Genomic DNA, 21,937 nt, shown 5'->3' with positions numbered 1-21,937 from the left:
GGGGACAAGGCATTTAAATTTGCTTTTCTTTCTCCCTGAAGGAGAAAATCCTTTTCCTTCTCAACCTTTCCTAAAAAGGAACTTTGATCTTCTCAACCCAGAAGTAAGGGTTTTCATTTCCTCTCTGGCAAGCGTGTGCACTCCGGCCCTGTGTGTGGCGCGGTCACAGGCGGGCCGTGCAGCGGCAGCTCCTCTGCTTTTCAGCTTTGCCGCCCCAACTGCATCGGCTCCCCGTGGGCCGCAGGCTGGCACCCAGAGTACCCTCCAGGGTCACCCTCGTGCCCCTAAGATCACTGTCACTTGATATTAGGCTGTGCACGTTGGCTTAAGATGCTTTTTAGTTTCCACACACATTTCTGGAAGAACTAGTTTAATCAAATAACAAAACAATGACATTCTGACAAGCAGTTCATGCAATATTTTTAACTCGGGCCAAGAAGAAGAAAAATTTAAATGCAGAGGTATTTCACTTTGAAAGGTAGTTTTGGTGCACACGACGTTGCCACTTTTCATAAAGGCTTTTACTACATATATCAATGTGTTTTAAGAGAGACTAGGGTCAATAATGCGTGCTTTGGAATTCCCTAAATACAGATTTACACAGTAGACCTTAAAAATATTATGTTCTATCATGTCAACTCTTGTGCACTCCTACTAGAGATACTTTATTTCTTTAATGTGAAAAACAAAAGGACAGAGGAAAGTAAAACAAAGGAAATTAGGGCCCACAAGCTTAATTAGTATAGGGTTGTAACCCAAATCAACAATGGGAAGGACACAGTGACAAAAACCAGGAAATTCCAAGTCGAAAGAGAGGCTCTTTCCTTTAACTCCTTGAGTGCCGGGGCGCTTACTAGCGTACTCCTTGCCCAGGTGCAGGAGGCTGGCTCAAGTACAACGCACTGTCTTTATCTTTGAACTTCCTGGCTATTGTTGACTTTCCCCTCTCCTTTCCCCCTTGATGTAAATGAAACATACCTCTGTGTGTGTGTGTGTTAACTGTAGATAAACGGGCTAGAAGTACCTCTTGATTTTGTAACCCTCAGAGAAGGAGAAAGAGTAAAAAAAAAAAAAAAAAAAAATCCTGTCACTGTCATCTGTTCATTTTTAATGAGCAATTTTAAAAAATTGAAAATAAAAGAGGAAAATGAATAGGTGTTGAACCAGCCCGTGATATGTAAATGCCAACTAGTAATTACCTAAAACCTCAATTTTCATTCTGTTTCATCTTGCAAAACATTTCATTTTCCCTGAGTGAAAACACTTCACTGGGGCTGTGGGAGTCAGCGGGGCGGCCGCCCCTGGACTGCGCGGCCGCCGGCTCCGGCTAGGGGGCACTTTGGCTCTGCGCTTGGGCTGCCCGAGCAGCGCGCGTCCACCTCAAGGTTATTCCCCTCTTGCCATTCCAGTGGTTTTGCTCCGAGCGTTCAGTGGCGCCCCTCCCCCCACTCCCACTAGTCTGGTTTCGGGGAGCCTCATTCCTCCTTGTCCTTGCACGGGATCGTATTGAATTTTGGCTGACCGAGCCTTCCTGTGCATATTAACTTTCCCCTCACCTGCCTGCGAGCGCCTCAGCTTCCCTGAGTGGCACCTCACACTGTTGAGAGCAGCTTTCTGCCAGGCCCCCTTCCTCCCTTTGGGATTTCAAACACAACAGTCTCAGTTTTTATGTTTACTGCTGCTGCTTTTTCTTCTTTCTTTTCATTTTGGCGACTGGGGGGCGGCCGCCCCCGCCGTCCCCCCTCGCTTGAAGCTCACACACGTTTGCTCCCCTGCCGCACTTAGAACGCGGGTTCTGACATTTCTTTGCGGGCTCATAGATTTCCTTTCATTCTGGTTTAGGATCTGACGCCTTCTGGGTGCATTCGTGCAGTGTCTCGGCATGTGGCCCGCGGGTGCCCCTGCTTCCAGAGCGGTTACCCTTCTCGGCCCCTTCCCTAGCTGGAAGGGGAGCAAGGAGGCTCGAAAGAGAACGAAGAGCCTGGGATTGGCGGCCGCAGATTAGGGAGGATTCTGGATGCAGAGAGCCAGAATTATGTTGTCCTAGGACCCTGGATCTGAGACTGCTTTGCCTGGAATCTCAAGGAACACGGCCTCTTTAGTGAGATATATAGCTTCATAATTAGCCCGTTGCATTTTTTCACGAGTGCTAGCATCAGCGTTCTACGATGTGTTTCTCTGATTAACAGCTGCTTTGCAACTATTTCCTTGTGCCACCGATGACCATATTTGTCAAGGAACTCCTGACAGAGTACTGATTTCTTACTAAAATGCAGCATTTCTGTTTGAAGAGGGTGCTCTCATTCTCAGCATTGCCTAGCTTTTAAAGTCAGTCCTTGTTAAAACTCGAGTTGGCTTTGGTCTAACGCTTGTTAACAGGATTCTGGGTATCTATCTACTTTAGAGCACGAGCATAGGAACCTTTCACAGGCAATTTAATCTTCTGAGCAGTGCACGTGCGCCGGCGCAGCGTCGGGAGTGGGGTTTCAGGCCCGCACATCGGTCATTTCTTTTGCCCTCCGGTTGTGATCTCTCTGGGTTAAAAAGGACTTGGCTTTGGTTGTTAGTGTCATTAATTTTTGAATATTTTTAATATTTTAAAATGGCTCATGAATGCTCACAGTTTAGGAGATAGATGTGTATGTAGCACACAGGAGTGCTGGAATTGGTGGCATTCCAAATAAGTGTCACTGGAGACAATGCATCCGGTTTACATGTCAGGTGCAAAGTGCTCAGGCTTCCTCACACCCCAGGCTCGTTATTAGGCAAGCTCTGTTCTCCCGTCCCCCTCGTGCAGAAAATAAAGTGTATGTTCTGAAGATTACAGTGTGCAGGTCTTTTGTAGGAGAGTGGGAAACACATAGGAAGCACCTCTTCAGCGAGGACTGCCAGAACCTTGATTCTTCTCACCAGGGATTACTTACCCTACACAGTGCATTTAACAGCGCATAGTTCATCGTAGAGAGCCCCCGAGTATACTGTATTCCATTGATTTACAGTCACAAATCCTGGGCTCTCAAACAAGGGTCTCTCGCGATTGGCTGATCATCTGGGGTCCAAAGGTGTCCTTCAGCCGCAAGTCCCCTCTTCCTCCTGGCTGCAGCGGTCCCTCCGGCACGCCCAGTGCAGAGGCAGGCAGTCACTTTAGTGATAAACAGGGAAAATGATCAAATTTCCCTAAGACTGAGGAGTTTGATGGTGCCAGGGTGCTTTTATTTTGCTTTTTGGGGGAGGGAGGCAGAAGATAGGGTCACAGAAATAGGGGTGGCGAGAAACTTTGCTTCTGTTTTCTTCCGAGTTCATCGTCTGTATTTTTATGGTGCAGCTCCTGGTAATCCGAGGTGCACTCATTAGGAACTCTCAGTGCAAGAGGAGGGGAAAGGAAAGCCGATTCCACGTTTCTCGTGGACTCAGCGGCGAGTGGCTTCCCACAGCGGCATCAGGTGCTTTGCGCCAGAATCTTCCCTGGCTTACTGCACTCCCACGACATGTGCAATAAAGTTCCTGTCTCCGTTTTACATCTTTGACATTGAGGCAGAAGATTTGGCCTGAATTTATGTAATTTAGTTGGGCACAGATATAACCCATGAATAGTCACATTCATCTCCTAATTAGAAAATCAAACGATAATACAGGACAGGCTGCAGGCACCCCATCCCTTCAGCCAACAAAAGCACGCTGTGTGTGTTGGACCTCTGCAGAGGAAGAGTCAGTTGAGTTGCTTCATGAAGTTAATGAAAAGTGTCCAACCATGGGTGAATGAAAGATGCGGACCGAGGGTGCTGGCAGTTACTTAGTGTGCTAAAACATTTGCATTATGGGTAAAGATTTGGGGGAAATCTTTTACCATCTGTGGATGAATCCCCGGGCATATAAAATTCCGGATTGGACAGGCCTTAACCCCCTGTTGTAGCGCCAGGTCCTTGGGCGGCAGGGGTGGGGTGGGGGAGTAAAGAGTAGCCGAAGAAATAATTAGTGAACGGCGGAGAGAGGTTTTCATATGTTCACCCTTACATGTAGCTGCTTATCTGGGTATCTTTCTTATTCAGCACATTATGTTGAGGCTGTTAGTTTGGATGCTTTATATTTTTGCATCTGGCGTAGTGATATCGATGCTGTTAAATATGTGATTTGCCTGTCGCCTGCATTTTCAGACAAAGATCAAGAGGAACATAAACGAGCCCCAAATATACTTTATGTAGGTGTTTGGCAGTATGATTTTATATGGCTTGAAATTAGTGAATGGAAACTTTAAAAGAAATTGTTCATATTTTTGCAAGTTTGAAGTGTGCCGGGACTTTGTCAAATTCCCGTTAAAATAAATACGTCAATTTCATCTCCCTTCCGAATTCATTTATCTTGCTTTTTTAAAAGGTGTTTTCTACTTTACCTGATGTTTAAATTGGATTCGCTCGTTTATGCTGTTCTTTGCTATATCCCCCACGTTTTTCTTAAATGAATTACTAATGACAGAGCACTCCATCATTCCCTCTCTACAGCCACTTTAAGGAAAGCATGGTGATCTAAACCTTTTAACCTATTAAAGATGATTTTTCCCAATTGAATCAGACCCACCACAGGTGTAATAACTAATCATTTAAACTACACCTGCTATTATGTATTTTTAAGCCATTATGCGTGTTGGATAGATGATAATTCATGTTTATTGCATTGTCCGATGGATCCGTTTTGCCTACACTAGGCTGATTAATGTATTTAAAGAAATAAGAGATGCAATTTTTTAAAAAAAATTGATGGAATGCGCCAGGCACTGCATTGAGTGCACCATTAAACCCATCAGAACTTTGCTCTCTGACCAGAAATGCATATACCAAGGACTATATTAAAAAAGCAAGGTGAAACCTGTGCGTTTTAGTGGTGGGATTCTGTTTTCTTTCTCTGTCATGGAAAATTTTGGAAGGATGAAGGAAAGGTCGATGCTTCTATGGGTAAATGAGAGGAGCCGTGCTGTTAATATCTGCTGCTTAAGGGCCGCTCTTCCACATTCCCTCTGACACCTGGTGCACATGTCGCCGCGTGCAGCCACCGCTGCATGGTACTGGTGATGTAATTGTCTTGTGTGTGGAAGGTGCGTTTTTTCTCCAGGTGAAGAGCAGTCATCCCCAAGCCATCTGAACCAGGCCGATGGCCTTTGACCCCGTGGGGCCTGTGACTGTGTAGCTGTCCACTCCTTCCTGGACATGGGCTTCTCTTCCTCTTGTCTCTCTCCTTCCTCCTTCCCCACGTCCCCTTCCCACTTCTCCTCTCCCCACTTCTTCTGCCTCCCCTTCTGGTCCAGCTCCTCTGCCTTCTCCACTTGTCCAGTGGCCGCCTTCTCCCCTGCCGCTCCCTCCTGCTCCCTAGTCCCTCTTCTGTTTTCCTCTTCTTTCTCTCCCTTCTCCCATCGCTTCATTAGAACGCATCCGTTTTGTAGATGTGTGTCAGATTGTTCTTAAGTTTGGTGCGACCCGAGGAGATGTGGTTGAGGGGCCGAGGGGGCGTGGGATGTGGAGTTCGGGGGTCTAGAATCTGGAGCATCGGTTTCTCTCTAGTCCAGAGCTGGCTGGTTACCACTGCAGCTCATGATGGGGGTTAAGAGGTTTGCAATGCTGGACGAATTACAACCAGTCTCTAGGAACACGAGTGTGTCTTATCGCCGCCAGGCCCGAATCTAAAGGTCTGGGACACCTGAATTCATCCTTCAGGGAGAATGTCTCAGGCTAGCCTCCAATAGAGGGATTATGGGGGAAGGTACATAAGGGAATTGCCCTGGCCTTTTGTGTTTTTTTTTTTCCTCATTTATCCTCCTATCTTTTGCTACCAGGGAAGCCTGGCTGGACTCAGGATTAAATTCATATAAAATAGAATATTTGTAAGTTGTATTCCATTGATAGTCACAGTACTTTGTGCTTGAGTCTCTGGATAGCTGCTACCCTTAGTCTGAAGGATCTTAGAAAAGTTCCTTATATTTGGTCCCTTAGAAATGTTTTCTTTCAACAGCTTAGGAGTGAACTCCAGGGTCTGTTGACTTTACCTGTAACACAAGACTATATTATTCTTTTGGTCTTGATGAGATGAATAATGCCAGTCATTTAAAACGGCCCCTTTCCTGTCTGGGGCAGGTTGGCGTGTCCCCCCCGTTGCACTAGTGCGCGGGACGGAGAGCACACGGGCGGCGTGCAAACACACGCTGCGTGTGTGCTGAGTGATGTGAAGGTTAATACCTTCAGCAGTTTTCCTCCCACCCCCTCCTTGGCTTATTTGTAGATATGAAGATTTCATTAAATAATATCATTACCAGAGGTAGGGGGATTGTCTGTCAATCTGTCAGCTTTTAGCCACGAAACCCCAAACTTTGTCCTTTGAAGTCTCTTCAGGACTGAGCTCCGTTGCATAAGAGGGACCGGTGTGAATGGCTGGGTGCGTTGTCTCTTACATAATCCTTCCCAGCGGTCTCTGCTCAGCACTTGGCCAGGCTCTGTGGAGGCAGCGTGGTCTCTTCTCCTCGGGGGCTTGCGGTGTGGTTGGGGAGGCAGCCTGAACGTTAGAAGACAGTATAATTATGTCTTCAATTATATGGTACACGCTACGAGCATCAAAGAATTTAAGAGAATCGGGAGATCAGAGATGGCTTGCTTATTTAGGGAAGACTTCGAGGAGTTAGCACAGGCTATAAAAGGGCTGTGCTGGTGTGCGTGTGTGTGCGTGTTTGTACACGTGTACGTGTGTGTGTGTGTACGCAATGTTTAGACAGGTAGAGGCGGGAAAGGGAGGCTGTCTAGAACAAGGGCATAGCTCGAGCACAAGTATAGTGACGTGGATGAGCATCGCCAGGAGAGGGCTACCTGCCGAGGAGTATGAAGATACAGCTTGAACACGGAGAAGAGGAAAAGATTATTGCAGGTCTTAAAAGCTAGGCTGAGGAGATTAGGTTTGATAGAATCAGATACAGGGAGCCAGTGGGACCTGACATAGTCTTTTATTTAGGTAGATTTTAAATGTGAGAAGTAACTGGTTATATATTTGACCACAGTGGTGTGCCTATTTCTCTGGACCTGGGATAAACTGGTAGGATTTTTAATCTTGAAATTCAGCCTATTGAAGTTTACTTTTCTTCTTTTATCTCCCTGACCAGATTGCCACAGCAATGAAGTTTCTACAGAATTCCCGGGTCCGCCAGAGCCCACTTGCGACCAGGAGAGCATTCCTTAAGAAGAAAGGTACAGATTTCCCAAGGCCATACAGTGTGGCCTGCAGAAAGGGACTGGGGACGGGGCAGACGAAAGCCACGTTGTTGCTGAAAGGACCTTCCGTAGTTGTCCCACTGGTGTGGGGGTGAGGGGAGCCCCCTCAGTGGGAATGCAGGCTTCTTTCCTTACAGTGGAGCAGAGAGATGATACTGTCTGGATGATCCAGCACCAGATGTTAGGCCAACAATTTAGCCCAGGACAGCCTGGCACTGGCATCAAGAAGAGGCCCATTGGATGAGACTGTGGAGGACTTCTGCTTCTGGTCCGTTCTTCTGATAATATGACCCTGGCTACACAGTGACTGGCTTTAGGTTAGGAGGTCAGCTGCCTCAGTAAAGAATCAGGAAGAAAGAAATTGAAAGACGAGGGAAATGAGATGACTAAACAAGGTCAGGTTAAGGTCAAGCTTGGGGTCAGTCTGATTTACGGATTGAAGTGGTAAATTACTGGTTTTATGGTATTTCTGTAAGCAGGGATTAAATGGATCTTGACAAATTCAATATTGTCCAAAGCAGAAAGAATCTCTTCTGGCTCTGTTGCAATTTAGGATATTTTTCTTGTTCTGTAAAATACAGAACAAACCCCAAAACAAACAAAAAAAGGAATCTGACTTTTCACTCTTTGAACATCTAATTTTCTAGAAAGCTGGAAAGTTGTGTGGAGGCCCTTATACACCATGGTGGGGGGAGTGAGTTTTCTTCCTCCTCTCTGCTGCCGCGCTCCGCGCCCCCCTCCCCCCCCGCCCCTAAACAAAACTCCTTTTCCTTCAGGAGCTGGAATGTCAGCTTCAGAATTTGAGGTTGTGAGCTTTAAGTCATCTGTGGCTGGAAATAGAAGACGGAGTGGTTTGGTGGTGTTTCCTCCATCTGCTCCCTGGCGTCCCACCACAGAGATGCTTGTGGGACCGTGTCCCAGGCCTGCACCCTTGGCACTGGGGCAGAATGAGCCTGAAGCTCTCCATTCGCAGGCATCTGTTTAGAGGCAGCCTCAGGGCTGGCCCCTGTGACGGAGTTGGTGAGGGGCACTGTGCATTTGCTGGCGGCATCGTGCTCGCCCCCCATCCGTAGGTGGTTATTACAATTTGGAGTGCGTTGGCCGGCCTCTCCACTCCGCAACCATCATGCCATAAAAGAGTTTTTCCTTGAAATATGTGTACCTATGGGGAGTAATTAATCATAAAAGCTTGGGGATTTCAGCTCTCTCATCAAAGCATCGAAGCCGGGGAAAGCTGAGCCTAAAAGCTGTGCTGATTACCCGGGGTAACCTGAGACAAAATCTATGGTTGCCGAGAGATCCTCTGCCCCAGTATATTGTGCGGTATTATAACTGCCTGATCTTCTCTTCCACTGACAATGACCAGTTATTCCTCATTTTCTCTCAAACGCAGCTGGGTTAGAATTTCATTTGCAGAAGGTATTTAGAGCAATTTAGAGACAAATGTCTCTGGTGTTTGCTCGGCACTTCCCCACCGCAGGCTTTGCTGAGCAGTTTTAGTATCAGGAGCTCCATCTAATCTGTTTAATTTTAATAAATCCCTGACTGGGAGAGGGAGAGGAAAAAGAGAGAGAGAGAAACTCTGGACCAAATAATACTTCTTTTGAGTTAGTTGGCTAATAATTACTGTGGAGAGGAAACTGTTTTGTGCAATTATTATTTGTTGCTCCTTTAAATATAACGCAAAACAAAACCAGTCAATTAGTTAATCCATCGGAGAGTGTTTGCCCTGCACACGCCCCGTTCTGGGCCCCAGGGACTCAGCAGAGAAGAGGGCAGACAGCATCCCTGCCCTCACCGGGCTGACATTCTAAGGGGGAAAGACAGACAATTAACCAATGAGAAAACGAGATCCATTGTATGTCGAGTGACAAGTGCCACGGAGAAAAATAATGCCAGGCGCCCGGGGTTGAGGAGCACCAGCGCTGGGGTGGGAACGGCTTGCACACCTAGACAGGGCGACTGGAGCACGCCTCTCTGAGAGGGAGATGAGTATTTGTCAGTGTGGAGTGGGCACAGTTCCTCCTTGACCCCTAATGTGGATGAGAGTTTTTAGAATTTCAGGCAGCAGGAACCCGGAGAGGCCTCCTACCCTTCTTCCTCTAAAGAGAGCCACAGGAGTCTACCCTGAGCCTCAGTCCAGAATCACTGGCTGTAATCACCCATCTCCATTATCCTGTAAAATGCTGCTTCAGTCAGTAATTATCTGTTTCCGAGTTGAGTCCCAATAGGGTAAGTTCTGGCAGGACCTTTTCTGGGCAGAGGATTCCATGGTTTGATTGGCATCTGGGGAAGAAGCGCCCCTTCGTGGATTTACACTTCACTTTTTAAATTTCCGGTTTTTCCTTGGGTCAGGTGTACCTGGTCCGCGGAGCTTGGCACCGGCTCCGATGGGGTGAGGGAGGAGGGGATTTTGCGAAGGAGCCAGTCTCCCCTGTCCCTGACTGTACTTGGGAAGGAAAGAGAGTTGGTGGGCTGGTCTGTGGGGGCGGGGAGGGTGTCCTGAGGGGAGGGACCAAGGTTCTGGCATCCTCCGCACGCCTCCCCCCCCAGCAGGACTCGTTGCAGGGGTGGGTTTGGAGCGCTGGCTTTGGGCGAGCTTGCAGCTACTGTAGTCTTGGCTTTTCCTAGCAAATATCACTTCAGGGAATTGCAATGGAGCACTGCCTTGAATTATAATCTTGACTTTCTTTTTTTTAATAAACATCTCTTTCCTGAAAAGGCAAATCCAATTTTGTTTTTCTTTTAATATTATTTAATATTTAATATAGAAATTGAGGTCCCTGTAGTGCATGTCAGTTCAGTGGAAAATGAGGGTTACTTTAGGCACATCAGCTGAGTTTGTTTTAATGTGAAACCACAGCCCGGAGCAGGGCTACAGCCTGCCTCCGTTACTGACACGTTAAATGTTGTGCTCTCTGATTCGGGGCACCGAGGGGACCGGAGGCAGGCTAGTGGGGAGTGGATGGGATGGACATGCAAGAGCTTTGGTTTGCAAAGGTCTTCTGTGTTTGTGGTTTTCTTGTTTTTGTTTTTTGTGTTTTGAGTTCTCTTTTGGATGCTTTAAAGTCTGAATATGAAGTCATTAATGAGAAACATGAAGTTATTGGAATCATTTATCATTTTCCTTGAAGTTTGTACTGCCATTTTATGTAATTTACGACATTTCTTTCTTTTATCGGGAATTTTTTGGATGGAAGAGAAAAGCAGCTGTTCACCTTTGGAGTATTAGAATAAACGTTTTTGTTTTCCTTCCAACTACTTGATTCTGCAGATGGTACATCAGCCGCGTAGTCAGCCGCACATGAGCGTCACTGGACTATGTGTGGGGTTTAAGCCCTCCTGGAACTGGACTGCATAGGTTCTCACCAGGCAGGCATCATGTCTGGGCTTTAAGTGGGCTGCAGTCCAGGAGGTTAGAGTAGCTTAAAAACAGCAATAGAATCGGTCCAGAAAGTTAGAGGCTTGGACAGCGTTGTCAATAGGCTTATGTTTATTTGACACCCTATCCAACCACAAAGTGTAGGAGGCAGGCTGCTTCCAAACATGTTGGCAGGGTGAGTGTAGGGTGGGTAAAAGTGATGCCTCTTCTTTGGGGGGTGGGGTAGGTGAGGTGGGGGGAAGATAGCGTTGTCTGTTAGCTTACTCCTAATCTATCTGTTGCAAAGCAGGCTTCTAGAAAAACGATGAGCTTCACACACTTCTCTGTATAATCCTGCGTAATGGGGCCTGGGTGGTGTCGGCTGAGACTTGCTTATTGTGCCTTTCTCAAGTGTGTAAGTAAAGGGCTGAGTTCTCGCTCATCTAATAAATAGTCCGGGGGGAAAGGAAAACTAAACAAATGAGACACACCACCATCCTTTCTCATTCTAAAAGGTGAAACAAGATCTTATCTTTCTTACGTTCCTGGAAGCGGAACCCCGGGTAGCAAAGCAGCCTCCTTGCTGGAAATGAACTTGAGGAAGAAACCTGATGGTCTCAACCTTGGTAGTGGGGCAGAGGTGAAGGGCTGCTCTCGCTGGAGTATTTCAAGGGGGAGTAAATTCTTACGCAGATTTCAATTTAACTCTCTTTTATTACTTTTCTTTTTTATCATTTACGTCCATTTCATGAGGTAGTTTGCATGTCCTTGAATGGAATCTCGTTACCATGAAAGCTTTTTTAGCATTGATTTCATAACAGTCTTAATTTAATAGCTCCGTCATTACTGAGAAGCTCTGGGAGTGGGGCCCTGGCTTTCCAGGTCACTGACCTTTTAATTACAAACCTTGTTCTGATGGCCAGGTTATCGACTGGACAGCTCCCAGCTTGTGCCCCCAGGATGAGAACGAAAATAACTGTGTTTCCTCCCCCATCTCCAGGAAAAAAAAATTGTAACCTCATATGTTTCTAAAATTAATTTTCTCCTTCAGCTTTACTTTATAATTAATTCTTTAATGTGTCTTAGTGAAGCCAGAAGTATTTTTATAACGCTGTTTTTTTCTAGAGCTTGGGTCCAGCAGAGAGCTTGGAGGGGGCAGGGAAGGGAGACCCCATGCTTGGCTGTGGCCCATTTCCTCACCCTCAGAAACTCCTGTGGCTGAGCTGGAAGGAAGGGTACTGGCTCTGAAGGGGCTGTCTGGCCCTTCTGATTTCTTTGTTAATGAGACGTGGATTGTGGCATCGAGATTTAGATTCATTCCTGCATTTGCTGGAATAATTGTGCCTTCTCTGTCATGGATGTTTTATTTTATTTCTTTATTTTTTTAAAGTAATCTCTACTCCAAATGTGGGGCTTGAACCCACAACCCCGAGATCAAGAGTCACGCTCCAGCGACTGAGCCCGCTGGGTCCCCCCTAACATGGACGTTTTAAAAAGATGCTCCCCGTCTGGGCAAAGATGGGGGGTGGGTGATTTTTCTTACTGTCTTACCTCTCTGTTAGTCTTAGATGACTGGAAGAAACAAAATACCCGACCTGAGGAGTTCTGCTCAGTCATGAGGTTGAACTGAATTAGGTGGTCTAGGTTCTCTTTCACCGATGATGAAGAGGGAAAGAAAAGGGAGAGGACAGTGGCTGGTAAGTAGGGTGGCCGCTGGTTCCGGTTTGCCCCACACTGTCCTGGCTTTAACACTGGAATTCCTATGTCCTAGAATTCGTGTGTCCCTTAGGTCTGGGCAAACAGGTCACCCTAGCAAGGCAAGCCATAGCCCAGAGTATGAGTTATCCAGAGAGACAAAATGGGTGTGTTTTTGGAAGCTCAGGAAGAAGTTCACCAGCAGTCAGTCCCCGAGAGTCCCGCCTGCAGTCCGGTGGCATTTCCTCAAGCACTGCCTGCCGTCAGTCCCGCAGACCCCGCCCTGGTGTGGGTCCCGTGCAGAGCGCCTCGGGGCTGGGGCCGTGCCCTGAAGGTGAGTGAGGAGCTGCCGTGGCGGAGCAGACAGGGCTGTGTGTGGCAGCCTCGGGCTCGTTCCTGAGGATGATTGAGCACCTCCATCCATCTGTTGTGAACGGACCATCTTCCTTCCCTGCCAGTCTTGCATCTGCATATCCGTCACCTGCTGTTCTGGACCAGCCTATTCATCACACTGACTGGTGTTCCCCCCATCAATTTTCCTGCTCCCCTTGTTATCCAAACTTGTCTTGAACTCCAGAGATTTTTTCAGCATCTAGGATGAGAGCTGCAGCAGCTGGGCCGGCTGAAGGCCGTGGAAATGGGGACGCCATGGCCTCCTCGTTCAGAGGGGGAGCTGGTGGCACTTGCTCCCCCAAGAAGGCTGAGTCACATGGGTTCCTACACTTCACCCTACCACGGCGGGGCGTGGCCCAGAGGAGCTTGGGGCGGGGCGGGGCGGGGTGGGGGGGACAAAACTGTTTTGGATTTACCCAGTTGCTTTGAGGTTTTTCCTGAAAGTGAAGAGTGATTCCTCTTTTCTTTACCTTGTGTGCCTATGACAACGCTACAAAGAAAAGCACAGTGACGTCGTCATGTACGGTGGTAGTATTTTTGAAGTTTTTTTTTTCTTTCTTTTTTTTAAAATTTTTTGGAAAGGTAAGCTGTGTATGTGGCTTCAAAAATTCAAACCATAAAGAACGATATACAGTGAAAAATTAGTCTTCCTTTTGTCTCTTATTCCTGTCGCCTCCATTCTCTTTTCCAGAGGATGCTTCTGTTTATTCAGTTTCTTAGGTATCATTCCCAAGATCATCTATCCATATAAAAGCATGTTAATATTTATTACTCCTCCCAGAGAAGGACAAACACTTCTTAAATGCAGTAGTAGCGTATTTTACACTTCACCTTTACACTTGACATTACATTTGGGCATTCATTCCACATCAGCACCTACAGATTGGATTCATTCTTCTCAGTGGCTGTGTAGTACTCCAGGATGAGCGTGTATCAGAATTTTTTTTAACCAGTCCCAAATCAGTGGACATTTAGATTGGTTCCTGCCTTCTGAGGTTTCAGATGACGCCCCAGTGAATATTCTTTTGCAGACATTGTTGGTGCTGTGTTGGTTTGGCACTATGCTAAAGTAAAAGCATTTTGCATATGTGAGTAGGCTAGGGTATGTTTTTTCTTAAAATTTCGTGAGACTTTGAATATAAAGAATATCGAAAGAATATAAAACTTTTCTAATATAAACATGACTGTAGGTAAGAAGAAATTAATAAGAGAAAAAAGGCTGCGGGACGACTGGGTGGCTCAGATGGTTAAGCATCTCCTTTCGGCTCAGGTCATGATCCCGGGGTCCTGGGATCCAGTCCCACATCGGGCTCCCTGCTCAGCGGGGAGCCTGTTTCTCCCTCTGCTTCTGCCTCTCTCTCTCTCTCTCTCTCTCTCTCTCTCTTCTTGTCTCTCATGAATAAATAAATAAAATCTTAAAAAAAAAAAGAAAAAAGGCTGCATAACAAGTTGTCACGCTTAGCACAGATTTGGATTCTGAGGGGACATTCTGGTCATTGGTTATAGGAAAGATGCTTTCTAAAAGAATCCTTTTTCAGCTCATTTTTGAAGGGATATGGGCTCATAAGTTTAATTTTTGATGCAAAAAAGCATTCAAATAAATGGAAATCTTCAGAAACTTGGTCGCAGTCTGTTCCAAATGAAACACACGGCTTGGTTTTCTTTTGTCGTTATTGGATATTATGGGTCCTCGGCCATTGGTTAGGTGGTCGGTCTTTATTCAGTACCTGTTGTGGGCAGAGTATTATCACGTTAGGCACTTCCTGAGAGAAAAATGAAGCACCTGTCTTTCACAATGCAAGAGGCTCATTAGAAGGAGGCAGGGGGGCACCTGGGTGGCTCAGTCGTTAAGCGTCTGCCTTCGGCTCGGGTCATGATCCCGGGGTCCTGGGATCGAGCCCCGCATTGGGCTCTCTGCTCAGCGGGAAGCCTGCTTCTCCCTCTCCACTCCCCCTGCCTTGTGTTCCTTCTCTCGCTGTGTCTCTCTGTCAAATAAATAAAATCTTTAAAAAAAAAAAGAAGGAGGCAGGGATGGGGGCGAAGTGCCTTTGAGCAGCGTCTACGCATACCCACAAGGGCGGCAGTGTCTCAGTTAGAAGTTGGCCCTGTCCGACCAGGAGAGACTGGAGTGTAAAGCGCACTGGGCTGTGAGTCCCTCGAGGGCAGAGACTGTGCCTCGCTCTTCCCAGCTTCCTCCATACCCGGCAGAGCCAGCCCCAGTGAGAGGCTACTGAAGGAGGGCCTGGGCAAACTAGAAATAGAAGGTGCTTACCAGGACAAGTTGCAGAAGAGTTCGGTTTTTCTTGAGTCAACACTGCACATACCTATTCATCTCTGGCGCACACGTAAGGTAGTTTCGGAACTGCTAGCATGTACGCCATCACCAGCTGGAGTGCAGTGTTGTATGCAGCTCTTTGTGTCTGTAGCCTTACGGTAGCCAGTGACAATGCTCCTTTCCAGTTACTTAGGTCAGCAGAGCTCCTTAACATAGACGAGGGAGGCAGTGGGTGTAGATGGTCAGAGAAGAGTGGGGAAGACAGTGTTAGTGAGGGAGGCTCATGCGGAGGCTTCCGTGCTGTTAGCTGGATTGGCCCATGGGCTCTGTAGAGAAGAGAAATGAGGTTGGTGAGATGGGCAGCGAGGAAGGAGCCAGCCTTAGGACTCAATATTATAAATCATGGTTGACAGCATTATTTGAATCAGTTGAAACTCTGTCACAATGCTATCGAGGAAGTTAACTCTGGGCTCTGTATTTAAACTGAGTAGGCCTGGCGGTGGTAGAACCAGCCACAAAGAAGGGCACTGCCAAGTCCATTGTCAAGTGGGGAGGGTCTGGACTGGGAAGGTGGGCAGCAAAGATGGAAGTAAAAATGCCGGCATAGGGGCGCCCGGGTGGCTCAGTCAGTTAAGTGTCTGCCTTTGGCTCAGGTCATGATCCCAGGGTCCTGGGATCGAGCCCTGGGTCGGCCTCTCTGCTCAGTGGGGAGTCTGCTTCTCCCTCTGCAGCGCCTCCCCCGCTCATGCTCTCTCAAATAAATAAAATCTTTTTTAAAAAATGCCAGCATATTTATGTAGAAATTTTATGGTTTACAAAACACAGATTAATTTCTTCTTCACTATGGTCTTTTAGTAGGCAAGTTAATGAACGTTTGTTGAATGAATGAACACGTGATTTAGCGAATCTCCCATTTTATAGATGAGGACACAGAGGCTCAGAAAGATTAAGTAGTGCAAATATGTGGCAGAAGTAGACGTAGGACCAAGTCTTCTGACTAGAGTTCTTTGAACTTTACCACATACTTTCTGGGAAGGAAGGACAGAGCCACAGACGTTGTAGGAAAAAGAGTAAGCCATTCTCAGGAGGAGATTGGGTGTGTGAGGTGAAGGAGACAGGACTGAAGGTGACTCTTAGGGTGGGGTTTTGGTATGTTAAGCAGCTTTATAGAGGTATAACTGACGTACGATAAACTATATATATTTAAATTGTGCAACATTTAAAATTTTGACATGTGTATACCTGTGAAACCATCACTGTAGTCAAGATAGTGAGCACTCTGATCACCCCCAAATGTTTCCTCCTGCCTTCTTCCTCCTGCCACACTCTGGTTCCCATGCTAGCACCAGTCTGCTTTCTTTCATACAGATTAATTTGCATTTTCCAGAATTTTATATAAATGGGATCGTACAGTGTGTATACGTTTTGGTCTGGCTTTTTTCACACAGCATAAATATTCTGAGAGTTGTCTATGTTGTTACGTGTATTAGCGGTTCATTCCTTTTCATTGCTGAATAGTATTCCATTGTTTGGATATAATACAACTTGTTTATCCATTCACCTGTTGATGATTATTTGAGTTTCTGGTTTTTAGCTATTAAAAATAAAGCTGCTATGAATATTTGTGTATAAATCTTTGTAGGGACATATAATTCTTTTTCTCTTGAGCAGGTACTGAGGGGTAGAATGTCCGGATCATGTGGTAGGTGTATGTTTAACTCTTGAACAAATTTCCAAACTGTTTTCGAAAGTGGTTGTGCCATTTTATGTTCTCCCCAGTCATGTAGGAGTGTGTAGGTTTGGAGCCTGGAGAAGAGCAAGATGCAGGTGTCATATTTATAATGTCTTTCCAGTAGTAAAACCACGTGGCTTTGGCAGCATTGTTAAGAGACTAAATAATAGGTCACGTTTGGAGTACTCCAGCGTGGGAGGTAATAGTGCACAGACTGTCTGGGTTGAAATGCTAGCGTCACCACTTTCTAGCTGTGTGGCCCTGGATAAAATACTTACCCTCACTGTGCTGTGGTTTATCTATCTGTAAAATGGGGTTAATGGTAGCATTTACTACAAAAGATTCTTGTAAGGATTAAATGAAAGTAAGGTGAAAAGCTCTTAGCAGAGTGCCTGGCACTGAAAATAAGGGCTTAGTTGACAATGACCATGATATGACAGAGTCTATCTTCTTAGAACGTGTACTCTTAATGGGCTGTAGTCAGTTTGCTGTAATGTTATGTTAAAAAGACAGATGTGTTGGTATCATAAAAATTCACGTCACGAGAACCTCTAGGAATTTTGAGCAGAGAGGGATTTAATACAGGCAGTTAGGGGCTTGCTCCCTGTAGAAGGGGCCAGAGGAGTGCAATCAAGTCCAGGCCTCCAGGAATGACTTTCAGAGCATGGAAGGAGTGACTTGCCAGGGGTGCCGCTCCGCCCTCCAGTCCAGTCAGGAAAGCGGGGAATCGGGAGGCTGCCACCGGAACATTCGAGGTCAAGAGCACACCCTCGTAGCTGTGACTCAGGATCAGGAAGTTGCCACTGCCACCACTGCTGTGTGTTCTACATCCGTAAAAACAGCGACAGGACATTGGCATATGAACTTGGCTTCTACCTCTGTAAAACTGTCCCTTGACCCCCGTGAAGCGAGGGCTAGAGATTGGGCACTGCGATAGGGAACTTAGGTATTTCCGGTCTCCGGCTTGCTGATTGGCCCATGCTCGCCACAGTCAAAAGCAGCGGGTACACATCTTTTACCTCGTTTCCACTTTTCAGATCACCTGTGCGTGCTTCTAACTCCCATCCAGAACTCTCGCTGCCGAGGAGTCTGGGAAGGGTAACTTTTAGCATCCGGCTTCTCTAACAGAGGAAGGCACACTAGGAAGAGGTGGGAATGGATGCCGAGTGCCATCGGAGGAGCCCATAGAAGAAAAAAGATTCACACTTACAACATATTTGCCCCCAAACAGCGTCTAAGCACCTCTTTATCATAAGCCTCTTTCTTACTGAAGGCTTAACTCGGGATTTTTCAAGCCATTTAGATAAACGGTCCACAAAATGAGGGAGGCATTCATTTGGCTCCAAAACACGCTAATAAAAAAAGTCCGCCAAAAGAGAGTTCATGTTTTCAGTCTTTAAGCAGGTGGCAGTGGTTTAGTTGTAAATCTAAAGTATTTCATTCAACGAAGAGCAAATTGTATGTATATGTGAAGGGGGGATATTGTTTTTAGTCAACTATTTTTGTTGTTTTTGAGAAGAGCTGGACCTTTGATTGTTAACAAAAGCTTTGTGGTAATGTATCTTCAGTTTGTCCAAGAGATAAATATTGACGTGTTCTTTATCGGCACTGGCTTTCTGAGCTGGTTGTAAGAATACTTGTCAGTCCTTTCTGGCTCACTTAGGGATGGGAGTCGTAATGAGATTTAGCTGCTAAGGGTGGGCAAGCGAGTTTTCACCAAAGGGACTACATGATATGTGGGTTTGTCTGGAAAATGTTGGAAGTAGGGACTTCCGAAACTTAACCTAAGGTATGACGTTAGGCAATCTCTGCTTTGCAATATTTTATGTTGATTGGACTATAGTTAGAAAAATTTTAAAGTAACTTTGAATAGTATTCATTCATGTACCAATCCATTATTATATTAATATTTTTGAGCCTCTCCTGCTATGTGTGTGTGTGCATGAGTGTCTGTATTTGCAAAGCATGAGTTAGTGTGCTTTTATTTTAAATTTACTTTTTGTTGTAGGCTTGCTAGTTGGTCAGTCGACAGCTTTATCTTCTTTCTGTTTGTGATAGTAAGTAGAGGTCACTCCTAACGGTCCTCAGACAGTGGCGTGATGGGGCAAGCAGGCTCCTATTTAAATTGAACAACTCGACTACTTTTTCCCTTCCAACTTTCCACAGGCCTGTGTCTGGTTTCTAAACCATCCGGTAGGAGCTAGTCTTCTCAGATGTCGCCCCTTTCATCAGACAGAAGACTTGTGAATGCTCCAGTCTCTTACTGTTAATTATTCTTTTTAGTTTTAAAGCCCTTTCGAGCAATCTTTCTGTAATTAGATTGTTGAGGAGATTGTCTGTAGTAAGACGGTGGTCTTTAAATTTTGTGTAGATTTTCAGTTTGTTAAATGATCGCAAAGGCTTTCATTCATAAAGTTGAAGTTTACCTTATCATGGCATTTCAGGGGAAGAAATCATGACCCTCTGTGATAAATTAAATATCACAACCACACAAATGTCATCTTGTCAATAAAATCTAAAAGTGCAGACGAACGGGACTCTCGTCCACTCTGTTTTTGGCTTCAAGCTGGATCTGTACTCTCAGCTGACAAGAAAAATATTTTACCACTGACAGGGGTAAACCTATGAAGCTAAAGAACAAAGCCATACCCTCTCCTGCTTTGCGAGTCACAAACAGAATTGTCAATTAAATTATTCTAATTGCAAAATTTGGGGTCTTGGCCGAAAGAACACAGGTTGAGTTTGAAGAAGAGGCTGTTAGAAAAATCGGTTTAACTTACAAACGGAGCTAATTTGTACAGAATGTAATTGAAAGAGAATAAATACGGAGATTCATGATGACCTCTTTTGAGTCCAATTCTGATATTTACTTACATTTTTTTTAGTCAGAGCCTCTCCGTGAAGCAGTACTGAAAAGAGCAGACTAAGTACTAAAATAGAACAGAAAATAGTGCCGTTGTGTGCAAGACCTGAATACCTGATCTTGAAAGGTTTTTACCATTCATTCATGCATTCATCCAGCAAGTATTTATTGAGCATATTTTTTTACAAGGCACTGTGCTGGCCCTAGGACCAAGAATATCAGGGCTAATAAAATGCAGCATTCTGGGCCGGGGGAGGGGGGTACAGAAATGCGAAATGTGCAGAATTGTCGCAGTTAAGCAAAGGTGCTCTGATAGAGGGTATTGGGAGGGTGGAGGCAGGAGGGTGGGGAGGTTTGCTTCGGGAGGGTTACTGAAACCAGGATGCAAAGAACAAGAGTGTCGGCCGAGCAACAGCCATCTCAAAGACTCAAGGCAGAAAACGAGCCTGATTTGATCCAAGAACCCATAGTAGTCATGAGTGAAAAGGAGAGTGACATCTTACCAGCTTCCATCTAGAGATGCCATTGAAAATAAAAGTTCCGTTGGCGTTTCATATCCCTCAGTCTGTAATTTTTCATATCATCAGTGACCAAGTTCATCCCTGTTCGCCAGGCATTTCTCGTGAGGTCTGCTGAACCACTATGCTAAGTGCGCGAAGTGGGGACACAGAGGGCCCGTGCCGTTGGAGGACTTGGTGCTGAGACCGTAGGCACTACTAGTGATACAGATACCGTGACTCGTAAGCAAGCCCAAGGTGATCTGATACGGACCCTATGATCGCCACTAGCCTGTGTGGATTGCTTTACATTTAAAAAAGCGTTCTCACATATTTACTCATTTAATCTTCATGGTGACCCGAATTAGTTCCTCAAAAAAAGTGCATGTGAGCATGAGGGCTTTGGGCAGCCCACTGAGTCTGAGGAACAGGTGTCTGTCATCACTGAGCCGTTGAATTTCAATGCACCGTCTGCTCGTGCGGACTGGGGCGCTCTCCTTGAAGAGTCCCGTTACTGGAAATGAAATCCGGAGTGACCACAGAGGTTATTTATTTCATGCATGCCTTTTCACATACATTCCTATGATCAGGAATAGAAGATGAAGGTAATTTTAGTTTTATTTAGTCGTGGAGATTTTCTTGCTGCCTTCTGTGAGGGCTCTTGCCCAGAGAGCTCATTCTTGTGTTCGAGGAGAGGAAGGTTCGGGTTTGAGAGGATGGCTGTGTTCGTAAATGCCGTTGACTTTGTTGTTCTGTGTGGAGGCTTTTATCAGGACAATAAAGGGTAAATAGGGTGATCTCTGCTCCACTGGAGAGGTCGAATGGTTACATTACACAATCTTCTAGAGCATCTTGCAGCAAATACATGGGTTATATTAAAAATTGCAATCATATCATTTTTTATAGTAAATTGCTGACCTTATGCAGTAGAATCAGCTTTATTGAATTTCGCCAAAAATGCGTTTATAATTCTGCCATACACACATGATATTCATGTCCTTGCTGTCCATGTGGAAATGTCCCTTTTTATGATGTTAAACAAATTAAATCGACTTTCTCCTGAGCTGCTGTGCCTCACCTTTAAGATCCACTCTCAGGAGTTGAACCTCCACGGAGCAGAGCTCACCTCCATCAGCTCAGATGTCATTGCATTACACAGAACACTGGAGTCTGGTGCCCTAGGAAGCCTTGCCCCAGCGACACAGATCTGGCTTTGAGATTATTTTGAGGTGGTTCCAGGGCCGTTATTGTATATCGCGTGTACAGCTGAACGCTAAAGGCCTTACCGTAATTACTCTGTTTGTTTTGAGGAAATGGTAGGTATTTGTTTAAAAGCATTTCATGATGAACTGAGAGTAGTACACACAGTATGGTTTGTTCTCAGCTTTTCGCTGGTGAATATTCATCGCAAAAGTTTAATCTTAGATCAGTTCTTTAATTCTCTGTAGCTCTGCTCCCTTTCCACCCAGGGATGGATCCGGGATGGAAACTAGTTTTCATATCAGTCTAACAACAAACACAGTCAGGAAGTTATAATGCATATTTAGGTGAAACAAGCGTTTTTAAATTACCTGCTTCTTAGAATCATTGTTCTGAGTTTGTTTCTCCTTTATGTGGACTCTTAGGTATATGTCTATATATGTGTTTGTATGAATTGCTAGTTCCCAGTTTTATACACAGAGACAGTATAATACAGTGGGAAAATCCATCCATCCATTCTCTAATTTATTAAATGCCCATTTCCTCTGTGGCCAACGTTTGTGCTAAGCACTGAAAATATAAAAATAAGATTTAATATTAGTGGTCTAGTGAGGTTCCATGATATGTAAACAGGTGTCGTATGGGTGATAACACATTACAGGGGCTATAATAGGTGT

General features: G+C 45.5%; 1 protein-coding gene across 2 annotated transcripts in view; it reads left to right on the top strand.

The window, feature by feature from the left end:
- The window catches only part of PEX14 (peroxisomal biogenesis factor 14), a 135,789-nt gene that overhangs the window by 44,299 nt on the left and 69,553 nt on the right, over positions 1-21,937 (top strand). For both annotated transcript variants that reach the window (XM_036123488.2, XM_036123486.2), the window contains exon 3: positions 7,136-7,220. In XM_036123488.2, the coding sequence (XP_035979381.1) occupies positions 7,136-7,220 (85 nt within the window). The remainder of the gene's footprint in view (positions 1-7,135; positions 7,221-21,937) is intronic.

The sequence above is a fragment of the Halichoerus grypus genome, chromosome 5, assembly GCF_964656455.1.
Source record: "Halichoerus grypus chromosome 5, mHalGry1.hap1.1, whole genome shotgun sequence".
Lineage (NCBI taxonomy): Eukaryota > Metazoa > Chordata > Mammalia > Carnivora > Phocidae > Halichoerus > Halichoerus grypus.
Note: the sequence above shows the minus strand (reverse complement) of the source record. Positions and strands in the feature narration are given on the sequence as shown.